The sequence below is a fragment of the Phocoena sinus genome, chromosome 1 (assembly GCF_008692025.1).
Source record: "Phocoena sinus isolate mPhoSin1 chromosome 1, mPhoSin1.pri, whole genome shotgun sequence".
Lineage (NCBI taxonomy): Eukaryota > Metazoa > Chordata > Mammalia > Artiodactyla > Phocoenidae > Phocoena > Phocoena sinus.
The window spans coordinates 17004153-17016770 of NC_045763.1; the positions used below are offsets into that span (position 1 = coordinate 17004153).

At 56.3% G+C, this 12618-nt stretch overlaps 1 protein-coding gene across 6 annotated transcripts in view; it reads right to left on the reverse strand.

Annotated features, from left to right (window-relative positions):
• The window catches only part of HSPG2 (heparan sulfate proteoglycan 2), a 101992-nt gene that overhangs the window by 55420 nt on the left and 33954 nt on the right, over window positions 1–12618 (reverse strand). For 3 of the 6 annotated variants that reach the window (XM_032614974.1, XM_032614896.1, XM_032614820.1), the window contains exons 2-10: window positions 11051–11186; window positions 9799–9843; window positions 3948–4057; window positions 3788–3846; window positions 3324–3484; window positions 2120–2170; window positions 1564–1692; window positions 1114–1368; window positions 917–1036 (exon numbers count right to left, since the gene is read on the reverse strand). In XM_032614974.1, coding sequence (XP_032470865.1) covers window positions 917–1036; window positions 1114–1368; window positions 1564–1692; window positions 2120–2170; window positions 3324–3484; window positions 3788–3846; window positions 3948–4057; window positions 9799–9843; window positions 11051–11186 — 1066 coding nt within the window. The remainder of the gene's footprint in view (window positions 1–916; window positions 1037–1113; window positions 1369–1563; window positions 1693–2119; window positions 2171–3323; window positions 3485–3787; window positions 3847–3947; window positions 4058–9798; window positions 9844–11050; window positions 11187–12618) is intronic. The other 3 variants (XM_032615175.1, XM_032615084.1, XM_032614994.1) reach the window with 1 other exon arrangement.

Here is a 12618-nt window from a genome sequence, read left to right on the forward strand (position 1 = left end):
GGACTAATAAGCCCCAGGGTTCACCTCCTAGGACAGAAACCACAAGACGCTACCCGATATGGTCTCTGAGTCTCCAATCTCACCCATTTGACTGTCATAATGTTTATAACATTGACTAGATGGATGGACGAGCAATGGATAGATGGCTGAACAGATGAAGAGGAGGAAGGAAAGATGTTGGCTATATGAATGGCTGGCTGCCTGGAGAGCTGGCAGGATGGATAATGCACGGATGGATGATAGATGGACGGATGAACACATGGGTGGCAGGAAGGATGTTGGACAAATGGATGGATGGATAGACAACAGATTGATGGATGATAGAATGGATGATGAAATGGACAGAAGGAAGGATGCTGGATACGTAGATACGTAGACAGACTGATGAAGAACTTTGCAGATAAATAATGGATGGATGGATAGTTGGATGAGTGGGTGGGTGGATAAATGGATGCAAGAGAGGAAAGATGCTGGACAGACGGACGGACAGATAGTGGATAGTTGAATGGTCACACAGATGAAAAGCTGGGCAGATGGAGGAACAAATAACTCAGAACCAGCTCTAGATGAAAAAACTCTAGACCCTTAAGAGGAAGGCTTTGACTCACACATACATCAAGGACCCCTTCATCAAGGGACGCTCGTGTATCAAGCCTACTCGTCTGACCCCCACACAAGCATATATGAAAAAGAGAAGATGAATGGTAACAAAATAAATAAAGAGACATTAACCGCGGGTAGTCTACTGCTTGCTACAAAGGCCAGCTCAGAGTCAAAGAGAGATAAACCTTAAAATTTATCCCCAGGGCCTCTACCACTCAGCCAGGGACAGCACACAAACCTGCCCTCAAAGGGTTGGGGCTCAGGGAGCTAGGCCAATGGGCCGGAGACGCCGGAAGGACGCTGGGACACTCACGGCAGTCGGCTTCATCGGTGCGGTCCTCACAGTCAAAGTCGCCATCACAGCGCCACAGCTTGAGGGCACAGTGCCCGTTTCCACAGGGGAACTCGTTGGGTTCACAGGGTGGGGTGGGGCCTGGGGGGACCAGGCAAGGTTCAGTGGCCGTTTCCCCACCCCCTGCATCCCCACCCACGCCCCTGCCCGGCCCTCACCGCAGTCCAGCTCGTCACTGCCGTCCCTGCAGTCCTCCTGCCCATCACACACGTAGTCTTTGGGGATGCAGTGCCCACTGCGGCATGTGGCCTCGTGGGGCCCACAAGACACGGGCCAGCCTGGACTGGGGAACACAACCTGGGGAGCAGGGGTGGCTGGGAGCTGCCGTGGGATGGCTGTCTCCGGCTGGGACGGTACAGGTGGTGTCTCCGCCAGAGGTGGTGGCTGCGAGCTGAGCTTGGCGACCGGCTCCTCTGTGGACAGAGCCCGCTTAGCGTTGGCATGAAGGGGTGACTCCTCACCCCTCGCCCCCTGCCACTCCCCAGGCCCTGACCCTGTTATCACCCCTCCTGTGTCCTGCCCACCTCCCGCAGACCCCTTTGCCTGCAGCAAACCCTCGCAGCCCCGGACTGACTTGGAGACCACCGTGTCCCCAGACAGCCCCTCACCACAATCGAGTTCATCAGACATGTCCCTGCAGTCAGGCCTCCGGTCACAGCGATACTCCAGGGCCACACATTCATTGTAGCGGTGGCAGGCAAACTCCGCCTCGGTGCAGACCCTTGGGAACTGGGGCACTGTGGGGGTGTGGGACAGTCAGAGAGGCAGGCAGGAGGTTGGCAGAAAATGTCACGGGTGGCACAGGCACTGCAGAGCTGGGAGGGGGCTTTGGGGCTCCGTGTCAGGCCACGTGGTTTCTGGCAGATTCAGCGAGGGCACAGAGCACGTGGTGAACACATCCACAGCACATGTGGGATGGGGGCTATGTGGCAGGGGCCTCACCCATCCCTTACACAAACCCCACACACAGTTAACACACCACACCATGCAATGACCACAGCACACACGTGCGGGCCACAACCAGGCCTAGAGAGGATGCAGAGGAAGGGGAGGAGGGGCGGCCTGTGGGCTGTGCCCAGCCATCTTGCCCTCATCCTTCCTTCCCCTCCATCCATTAGCTTCTCTAGTTACCCGGCTCAGCCTGGGTCTGGCTTACACTCTCACCTGGTGTCACTGCGGCCACCACAGCGGCCAGGGGGGGCGGGGGTGTCTGTGCTGGAAAGGAAGGTGTGATCAGCAGCCGTCCCACCTGGGACCTGGGGACGATGGGCTGCAGGGCTGAACCAGGCCCATCCTACCATCCCTAGCCAGGAGGACTCATTGGAAAGCGGGGATAAAGGGACTGGAGCCTCAGCAATCTTCAGAGCTGGGCCTGGGGATGCCAAAGAACGAACTTGATCTTTGGGCACACTGATTGAGGTTTTACGTGCAGAACAAATGATTTCACCCTTTTTTTTCTGATCGGGTGACACTATGGTAGGGATGAAGTTTGTTCAGTTCTGGGTTCCACTTAGTCCGGGATGGTGACATTTCCCAGAGAGAGGACTGAGATGGAGACTGGGATGGGATGGGAACTGTAGCTTGTGAGGAATGAACTGGGACTGCTTGGCCTAGAGAAGAAAACACTAAGGGAGTTGAAACAGGAGACAGAGGGTGCAGTGAAAAGAAAGCTGGGCCTGTATAAAATGGATAACTAATAAGGACCTGCTGTATAAAAGAAATAAAATAAAAGAAAATAAAATAAAAAAAGAAAGCTGGGCCGACTGAGGGTACAAAGGCCAGGCCTGCGCATCTAACAGCTGTGTGGCTTGGGGCCAGTTTCCTGTTCTTTCTGAGCTGCGTTTCTCAGCTCGTCTCATCACAGGTTCTGGCAAGACCAGCAGAGACACAGGGTTTGGTTTACATTCTGGCTTCTGCACTATCTGTGTATGTGGATTTGGATAAATCATTTTTCCTCGCTGGGCCCCAGTGCCCTCATCTCTAAAACAGGAGAAATAATATCTGCTTCATAGGAATTCTTACGAAGACTGAACGGTCAGTGAAGAATTGTTGGTTATTGTTAAACACAGAAGTGTTTTTGGACCTGAAAGCACTGTATGAAGAAAGGAATTATTATTACCTATCGTCAGCAGAGAGGTTAATAGAGAGTGGAGACTGGGTCTACTGAGTACGTGTTAGAGGAAACACATGTTGCTCAACCCAAGCCAAGACTGCATAAAGATGGGGCAGACTCATAAGGTAGTGAGCTCCCTGTCCTTAGTGGTGTGCAAGGCCAAGCTAGGAGAGCCCATGGTAGTGACACTGAAAGGGGGCCCACATGAGTCTGAGAAATTGGAGGAGGTGACCCTCAGTTCCAGGGCGGGCTCACCTGTGCCCAGGCGTCGGAACTGGAATCCCTGGGGAGAGGTGATGTAGGAGGCGATGGAGCCACTGGAGATGACGGTGTGGAGCACCTCCTGAATCTGAGCCCCATCTGCATTCCCTTCGGAGCCCACATCCAGCTCCACAAAGACCCAGCCGTCCAGCTCCCTAGGGACGGGTGTCAGGGGCAGGGCAGCAGGGTGAGGAAGATGTCTGGGGTCTCAGCTCCTCCCTTGGCCCCCTGCCTGACGCTCAGACCTGATCTCTTGACTCTCCCCCTGCTTCTGGTTAGCCTGTACCCCATGCAAGGCAACTTAAAGTCCAAATTGTACCCTACCGATTCCCAAATTTCTACCAACAGAGGTTCAGCCCATTAGGCCTCTCTTGCCTCCCCTCCTGGCGCCCGGCCCCTCCCCATCCTTGCCAGTCCCTCACCAGCCCCCACCCCCCACCCCAGGGGACCCTGCTCACTTGATGAACACCACACTGACAACCTGGTCTCCAGGAATCTTCAAGTACTCTGACTCCAGCTGGAGAGGGACACGGCACCATCAGCCTCCAGATCCCTTCACCCCACCTTCAGTCCTGCCCTGCCATACTCGGCGAGCTCCCCAAAGCCCCTTCACCTCACCGTGTCTACCACAGCCTCGGACACCTCTCGGAACTCCTCGGAGCCTGCATCCTCCAGCTGAGGGCTGTAGTCGATGGAGCGAGTGAAATTTACCAAGGCTCGGAAATAAACTGCAGAAAGGAGTTGGGGGGGGTCACTATGAGGGGCCCAGCCTGGCAGGTAGTGGCCTCAGGCAGCTGGGCCAGTGGGTGGAAATGGGGGGGATGGTCCCCAGAGGCCTCTCGCTGAGGCTGACACCTGCGTGCCCACGGCTGTGCCCAGCTCTACCTGTAGGAGCACGTGCTGCAGTGACCCTGGCAGGCCGCCCAGGGATCAAAGCCGAGGCCCCACCCTTGAGTGAATGGCTTCAACTAACAGGGAGAATGGCCCGATCCAGATACCAAGTGACAGTGCAGAAGAGAAGCCCTCCACTGGCTCAGAGGAAGGCTGGGTAAGAAGGGGTGGCTTCCAGAGGAGGTGGACCTGGCACAGAATTTTTTTTTTTGGCCGCGCCGCACCGCTTGTGGGATCTTAGTTCCCCGACCAGGGATCAAACTCGGGCCCCCCGCGGTGAAAGCACTGAGTCCTAACCACTGTATCGCCAGGGAAGTCCCCCTTTTTTTTTGGCACAGAAATTACTCGAGAGTGACCATGACATGCTTCCCCACCCCCCCATTCACGCCGGTCATCACCCTCAGGGTTCAGCTCAGTCATCACCTCCTCCAAGAATACTGCCTGAGCTGCCCTCCTTTCCCAACCCTGGCTGGGTAGAGGCCTCTTCTCTGGGGGTCCCCCAGCCCCTTGGCTTCTCCCATCAGAGCACCTGCTACCCCACGTGGCACAGATCCTGCCAGAGCATCGTCATAAAGATCGTGGGTTCTGAGGTCAGCCACACATCAGGCCTGGACCTTACCTCTCTGAACTTGTTTCCCTTTTGGTCAAATGTGCATATTAATTCCATTTACCACACTGGGTTGCTGTGGGGAATAAACGATATCATGCTTACAAGGCCATCTCCCTGTGCACGAAGATGCAGCGCCTGGCATAGAGCAAGTGCTAGGGAATCAGGAGCTGCTGTCATCTTTCTCTCTACTCCTAGACTATAAACTTGATGGGGGGAAATCTTGGATCTCATTCACCCTGTACCCCAGTGCTTGCATAGAGCCTGGTACAGAGTAGGTGCCTAATAAGTGATTGCTGAATAAATTCATAGCAGATTGGGGTGAGCATACACTTACGACTATTGTTTATTAAGCACCTACTATATACACTTTATGCACATTAAATCTCATAATGTTCTGAGTTCATAATAGAAGTTATAAATATGAGTTGCAAATGAATCATATATATGTACACACACACACACACGTACACACAGTGCTTAGATCAGAGCCTGGCACATAGTAGGGGCAATATAATATGAGCTATTACTATATGAGAGGCAGTATAGCTTAGTGGTTAAAAGCTCAGCCTCTGGAGCAGAATTTCCACTTACAATTAAAGTAACTTAAAATTGCCCTGTGACCTTAAGCAAGTTACTTAATCTCCCTGTGCCTCAGTTTCCTCATCTATAAAACAGGGACGATAGTAGTGCCCACCCCAGAGGGCTGTTGGGAGGATGAAATAAGATAATGAATGTAAAATGCTTATGGCAGTACCTGGCTCACACTAGGGGCTGCATGCGTTAGCTGTATTATCTCTGGTCTTTTCTTTTTTTTTTTTTTTTTTTTTTGCGGTACGCGGGCCTCTCACCGTTGCAGCCCCTCCCGCTGCGGAGCACAGGCTCCGGACGCGCAGGCTCAGCGGCCATGGCTCACGGGCCCGGCCACTCCGCGGCATGTGGGATCTTCCCGGACCGGGGCACGAACCGGTATCCCCTGCATCGGCAGGCGGACTCTCAACCACTGCGCCACCTGGGAAGCCCCTATCTCTGGTCTTTAAGACAAACTGAAGGAATGGATTTGGTTTTATTTCTTCCCATCTGAGAGAGGCATTCATTGCTTTATCGAATCTATACTGAAGGTCTTTCATATGCTTGGCAGTGTTTTAGGGGCAAGGGATATAGCAGTGAACTTCATAAAGATCACTCTCTAGGGGGAGGAGAAAGGAAATAGAACAAATGGGCAAGGAATATATGGACTATGAGGGAAAAAAAACAAGGGCTGGGGGAGCGGGCGTGCTGGCGTGGGGGTAGCTCGCTACTTCCCCAGGGCAGCCAGGAAGGCCTCTCCGCAAAGGGGATGCTTGAAGGCAGAGAGTAAGGTACTGGGAGGCCCCTGAGAGAAGCGCACTCCAGGCAAAGGGGACAGCAGCTGTGCCTGAGGCAGAAGTGGGCTCTGAGAAGTGACAGACGAGCAGCGTGTGGGCAGCAGAGCAGGGAGTGGCACTGGCTGGGCCTGTCCTCTTTCCCCTTTACTCTGTCCGGCAGGTCCACAGGTGCACACGCCCTCTGCGCCTGGACCCTCCCCCTCTGCGGCTCACGGAGCAAGTCCTGGGCACATCAGGGTGGCAGCCTAGCAAGCAGCCGGAGGGAACTCCTGCACCAAGAGAAGGTGCTTGTGAGGGCAGCGCTGCCTGCGCTGAATCACAGGGACCATGCCGGGCGGGCGGGGCCCCGTGGGCTGGAGCGTGAGGGCCGCGAGCTTGGCCACAGAGGCCTCTTGTGAGCTGGCACAGAGGCCCATTGAAAGTCCCCCACCCTGGCCCCTGGCCTCAGCCCTGCGGCCCAGCGCGGGCGAGGAGGCCAGGCCTCTGCCCAGGAATGTGCCCGCTGCTGGGGGAGGGGGCTGAGGCTCCACAAAGTCCCTTTCTACTAGGGCCTGGGAAGGGCACGGACCCTCCAACCTGAGCCCACCCCCTGTCTTCTCCCAGATCAGGGGCAGGTCAGGATGAGCACACCCCCTTTTCCACCCTGAGCGGCCTCCCCGTGGCAGGTATCTGAGGGCTGGGGCAGAAGGAGAGTTTCAGGAACCAGCCCCCAGAGCTCAGGGTGCTGATGGGAATGATGCAGACTGGGGTGGGAGTGCTCTCTGGGCGCCTGCCTGGCTGACCAGCTCCACGCTGGCCCTCATCTGACCCCATCTGGACAGCTCAGTTGGAGCCAATGGCTGGAGGGACGGGAGGCCCAGAGCTGCCCGGCACCCGGAGTGGGGTGGGGAACGCACACCTGACCACCCCCAGCCCCGGAGCCAACTACCCCACCTACGCTCGATACCCAGTCCCTGCTCAACAGAACTCGTCCCCCACACACCTGAGCCCCCGAACCTCAGCCCAGTCCCTCTGGGTCCCCAGGATCAGCGAGGCCCGAGGCCCTAGCCTTTTCCCCGAGGGGTTGCTGCACCCATCCTGCCTACATCAGGGGTCCGGCCCACTGTGCTTAGATTGTGTGCCCGGCTAGGGCAGGGGAGAAGGTGAGGCCAGCTGGGTGGGGACAGAGGCAGGCCTGGCCCCAGACCCTGCAGAGAGGTGCCTCTGACCCTCAAGTGTGACCAAGTGCAGGCCAGGGAGGAAAAGAAGACAAAGGAGTGAGAGGAAGAGCTGGGAGAGAGGAGGGGGAGGGAGAGAGGGAAAGGCGTCTCCTCATCGGGCTCCAAGACCATCACACCAGCCACTGGAGGGTGGCCCGGGGGTGGCCCAGGGCCTGCAGAGAGGGAGGTGAGGAGGGGCAGAGACAGCAGGGAGGTGGCGAGACCAAAGGGAGAGACAGAGCGGGGAAATGACAGAGAGACACAGAGACTGATGGAGACAGAAAACAGAAAGAGATGAAGCAGACAGAGAGATGGAGACAGAGACACAGAGAGATAGATATAGGCAGAGACACAGAGAGAAAGTGGTGGGGAGAATGAGAGAGAGAAAAGACGAGACAAAGGCAGATTGAAAAGAGGGAAAGACAGAGGGACATGGAAGCAGAGATGCAAGTCCAAGAGGTGGAGGGAGAAAGGCAGCGTGAGACAGAGACACACAGAGTAGGAAAGAGATGGCCCAAGGCAGGGGAGGGAGGGAACAGGGGAGACACGTAGACAGTTTGTCAGCAGGACAGACAAAGAGACAGTCAGAAGGTGGAAAGATTGGGCGAGGGGAGGTGGGCAGGGTTCCCAAGGTGGGGAGGCAGAGCCAGGAGCTGTCCAGGAGGGGTCCTGGCCTGGGGGTGGCAGTCAGGGCTGGGACAGAGCCAAGGGGAGCCGCAACCCTGCCCAGGGAAGGGGTGAGGGAGGAGCCATCTCAGACATTCCAGGGTCGGGGGTTGGGTCAGTCAAGGGGTGGCCAGGCATGGCCCCATCATGGTCAGGACGGCCCTTGCTCACCAGAGTTAGGAGGGACCTGCCCTTGGGCAAGGCTGAAGCAGGCACCCTGACCCTGGGAATCAGGGAGACTTATCTGATGCCCCCTGGGCTGAGATTCAGCCCAGCTGCCTGGACCTGCCCCAGGGGCAGCGGGCTGGTGCCAGCGTTTGGGTCCGGAGGGCCTAAGGCCCCACATATTCCCACAGATCAGCCCCACCTACAAGACCTACAAGGAAAGGCTCCTGCCCTGCCCTTGGGCCCTCCCCAGCTGCTGCCCCCCATCCCCATCCTTCCCCCACCTCTGGCTTCTCTTGCCCTCATAGCTGCTTCTCATGGGAGGAGGTGGGCTAGTAAGGACCACTCAAAGCAGGTGGGGCTGCTGTGAGCAGTCCCCTGGAAGGGGGCTCTAGATATTTCTGAAGGGACAGGGTGGACTGGCCCAGGGCCTCAGCAGGCAGACCTGGCTTGGCAAGAGGCAGCTCCCAGAGACACATCAGCATAGGCCATTCTGGGGTGTGCATGGGGCCCACCTGACACCCACACACAGGCCCCACCCAGCTCCCAGGCATCTGTAGCCCTGCAGAGACCTACACATGGAAAAGCTTCAGGCAGTGCCTGCGTCCCAGGTGCTGGGAGGTCACAGTCAGGACTGTGCCACCCAGGGGTCAACCCTCCTATCCATACTGGCCCGGTTAGGATGCCACCCTCTGGCATTGGGATGCTTCTGATACTCCAGCCGTAGGGAGGCAACCCCGTCCCTGGAGGGACCCAGGCCAGAGACGCCCAAGGCCTGCTGGGGTGGGCAGCACAGGGATGCAGCGGGGCCGCCCAGTGGTGACTCTGAGCTGAGCTCCATCCTTGGCCCTGATCACGTTGTGCCCAGGCACTGGCTCCCAGAGAAGGCAGCAGGAACCGCATGGCTTTGTCCCGACTAGTTCCTTCTCTCGCCAGAATCCCAGGGTGGGAGGAAACAGAGACTCTGAAGCCCCGGTCCCAGCGCTGGGCCAGCTCCTGCTCTGGCTGTGCACCTGGAGTGCTGGCAGAGTGGGCAGCTGATGGAGGCCTGATTCCTTTCCCTCCAGGAAGCCCAACCCTCTTTCCCCAACCCAGGAACTTCGGCTTCCCAGCAGGTGACCCGACCTAAGGCAGGTTCCCTCCCAGGTCCAGCTCTTGGCTTACCCGAATGCCTGTGCCACAGAGTCCCCTCTGTCTGCCCACCCCTGCCTGGGGTCCCCCAGTCTGCAGCATTCACCCCCAAGGAGGGCTCTGGGGAAGGACTCCACAGCTGAGCCGCCCAGGGAGGTGAGAATCTGGCTTTGAATGCTGAGTGGCTGACTTTCAGTCCCTATCAGAACCGGGCATTTCCCAGCACAGGCAGGCACAGAACCTGTCCATACCCAACCTTGCAGGGACTGGCCAACCAAGGCACCCAACTGTCACTCAGCGGGGATGAGACCATCCCCATGGCAGGCACAAAGAGCCCTCAAGGCCCTCAGTCCAGGGGATGCCGCCTCTGTGGCTGGGAAGACCTACTCTGGGGCTTCCCCGGGGGCAGGATGGGGGCCTGTGCGATGCCCTCAGATACTCACCCATCTGGAAGTCCCCGCTGCCCAGGTCCCCGCTGCCCACACCATCTACAAGTAAAAGAGAGACTCTTTGTTGAGCACCTACTGGGTGTCAGGCACTGTTCTGGGCACCTGGCACACGGTGGGGAAGGTCATGAAAACACAGCTGTTGCCTCCTCTCCACACTTAGGGAGGGCCGGCCTGTAAAAGCCAGCTTGGAAGCCTCCATCAGAGAGGGTGTGGACCAGGACGGATGGGGTGGGTGGCGCCAGGTCAGATTGGCCTCTAGGTGAGAATGGGAGGAAGTGGAGTAGGGGGCCGTAATCATCCTCTACCGTGCACTGCCCACCACCCTCCCCTTAGGTCCTGCTCAATCTGGGCTGTAAGGAGAAGCAGCCACCAGGCCCGGGTCGCACAGTTTTAAGTGGAGGATCCTGCGGTCACTGGGACCAGGGCTCAAGATGCACGCAGCTTTTAGCCCACCTCTTCTTTTTCTGAACTAAAAAAAAATTGAAGTATAGTTGCTGTACAACATTATACAGGTTACAGGCATACAATATAGCGATGCTCAATTTTTCTTTGTTTGTTTTTGGCTGTGCCGCGTGGCTTGTGGGATCTTAGTTCCCTGACCGGGGATCGAACCCAGGCCCCCGGCAGTGAAAGCACCAAGTCCTAATCACTGGACTGCCAGGGAATTCCCGTGAGTCACGATTTTTGAAGGTTATTCTCCACTTATAGTTATTATAAAATATCGGCTATGTTTCTCATGATGTACAACATATCCTTGTAGCTTATTTTATACCTAATAGTTTGTACCTTTTACTCCTCGACCGCTATATTGCCCTTCTCCCCTCCCCTGTACCCACTGGTAACCCACTAGTTTGTTCTCTACATCTGTGAGTCTGCTTCTTTTCTGTTATATTCATTAGTTTGTTGTATTTTTTCGATTCCACATATAAGTGATATCATACGGTATTTTGTCTTTCTCTGTCTTATTTCACTTAGCATAATGCCCTCCAAGTCCATCCATGTTGCTGCAAATGGCAACATTTCATTCTTCTTTAGGGCTGAGGAGTATCTCATTGTATATGTATATACCACATCTTTATCCAGTCATCTGCTGCTGGACACTTAGGTTGCTTCCATATCTTTCTTAGTCCATCTCCTGAGGTGCCACCTTGGGCAAGCATCCTGGAGCCTCTTTAAGGACCGGTGGGAAGAACCCCAATTCCGTCCTTACCCCTTCCACTCCCAGCCACCAGAACCCTCTGCTCACCTCCGGAGACCTCATCAGCCAGGAAGTCCTCATCGTCAGAAAGGTCTGAATAGTTCCAGCCAGCACGGCCCACCGGGACTGTCTCTGCATCCTCGGGCAGGGACAAGCCATCATATGCCCTCAGCCCGCAGGTTACCTGTGGGACACCACACGAGCAATTGTGTCAAACTCTCCAACTCCTGCCAAGCCCAGGACCCCTCTTCTCACTTCAAGGGGGGGGGGGCAGAGTCCCACCCCAAGGCCCTCCGGCAGTTAAATCAGACACGGTTTGGCAAAGACAGTCAGGCTGGGGCTGTACCATTGTTTTTGACTCAGTTTCCCCAAATCTCATTAGCCCCTGCATGAATCCTCAAATAAACTTATAAGTTTGTTTTGGGCCACACTGCACGTCTTGTGGGATCTTAGTTCTCTGACCAGGGATTGAACCCGTGCCCCCTGCAGTGGAAGCGCGGAGTCCTAACCACTGGACCGCCAGGGAAGTCCCGACAACAAACTTAAAATCACTTTGGTAAGTGACGACTCTTCTTCCTTTGGAGAAGGCAAGTGATATCCAGGACATGAGTTAGTGGACAGGGACACACAGGCAGGTAAAGGGTGACTGGGGCCAGCAAAGATGGGGGATGTGGGCAGGTGACAGGATGGCCAGGGGCAGCATGGATGGGGGACAGAAGCAGAAATGGAGGGGAGGTCAACTGAAGCTGTTGCCGCCGACAGCAGCCCCCTGCCCCCCCGCCCCAGCGGTCTTGGCCACCTCTTTCTGCCTTGGTCTGGCCTCCAAATCTCCAGGCCACGGGGAACACATTCCAGCCACGTTGGAGATCAGCTCTGGCACTTGTGGGCACACTGACAGGATCATCTGCGCACCCAGGAGCGGGGGTGGAGCCCAGCTGCTGGGCTGAACGGGGGCAGGTCGGGCGTGGTGTCAACTCATGTGACCTCGGGCTGCAGCTGAGCCCAGCACAAGCTCCACCTCGGGCTCCTGTTCCACAGAGGGGCGGCTCGGACCCCGCACCTTGCAGGCCGGCGCAGAAGGGCCCCCGCAGCCATGACCCCTGCCTTTCTTGGGGATGGGTGCGGACAACGAAGGCCTCTTTCCACTTAGACAAGATTGAGGTGTTTCCAAAGGAGTTTTACAAAATAACTTAGAGGAAAACAAACCCAGCAGAGCCCAAGGGAACCCCAGAGCCCCCAAGCACAAGAGTGCATGGATTCACACACCCAGCCCCAGATGGCCTGGCGTGAGTGTCTCAGGCCTGCCCTGGCCTCAGCCCTATCTGGGGAGCCCAGCCTGACTAGAAGGAAATAGTCTCACTTGTGAAAACCAAACCCGGCCCTCACTGGCTAGAAAAGGTGGTGGCAGCAGCAGAGAGGGCCAAAGAGAAGAAGAAAAACAGAGAAACAGCCAATCCTTCTCCCTCCCTGCTTCCCCAACTTCACACAGCCCATGTCTTGGAGCCTCTGGCCTTTTCTCAGCTGGTGCCTCTTTTGGAATGCCCTTCCTCCTTTTGTTTACCTGGCTAACTCCAGTTCATCCTCCAAAACTCACCTAAACATCACCTCCTCTAACT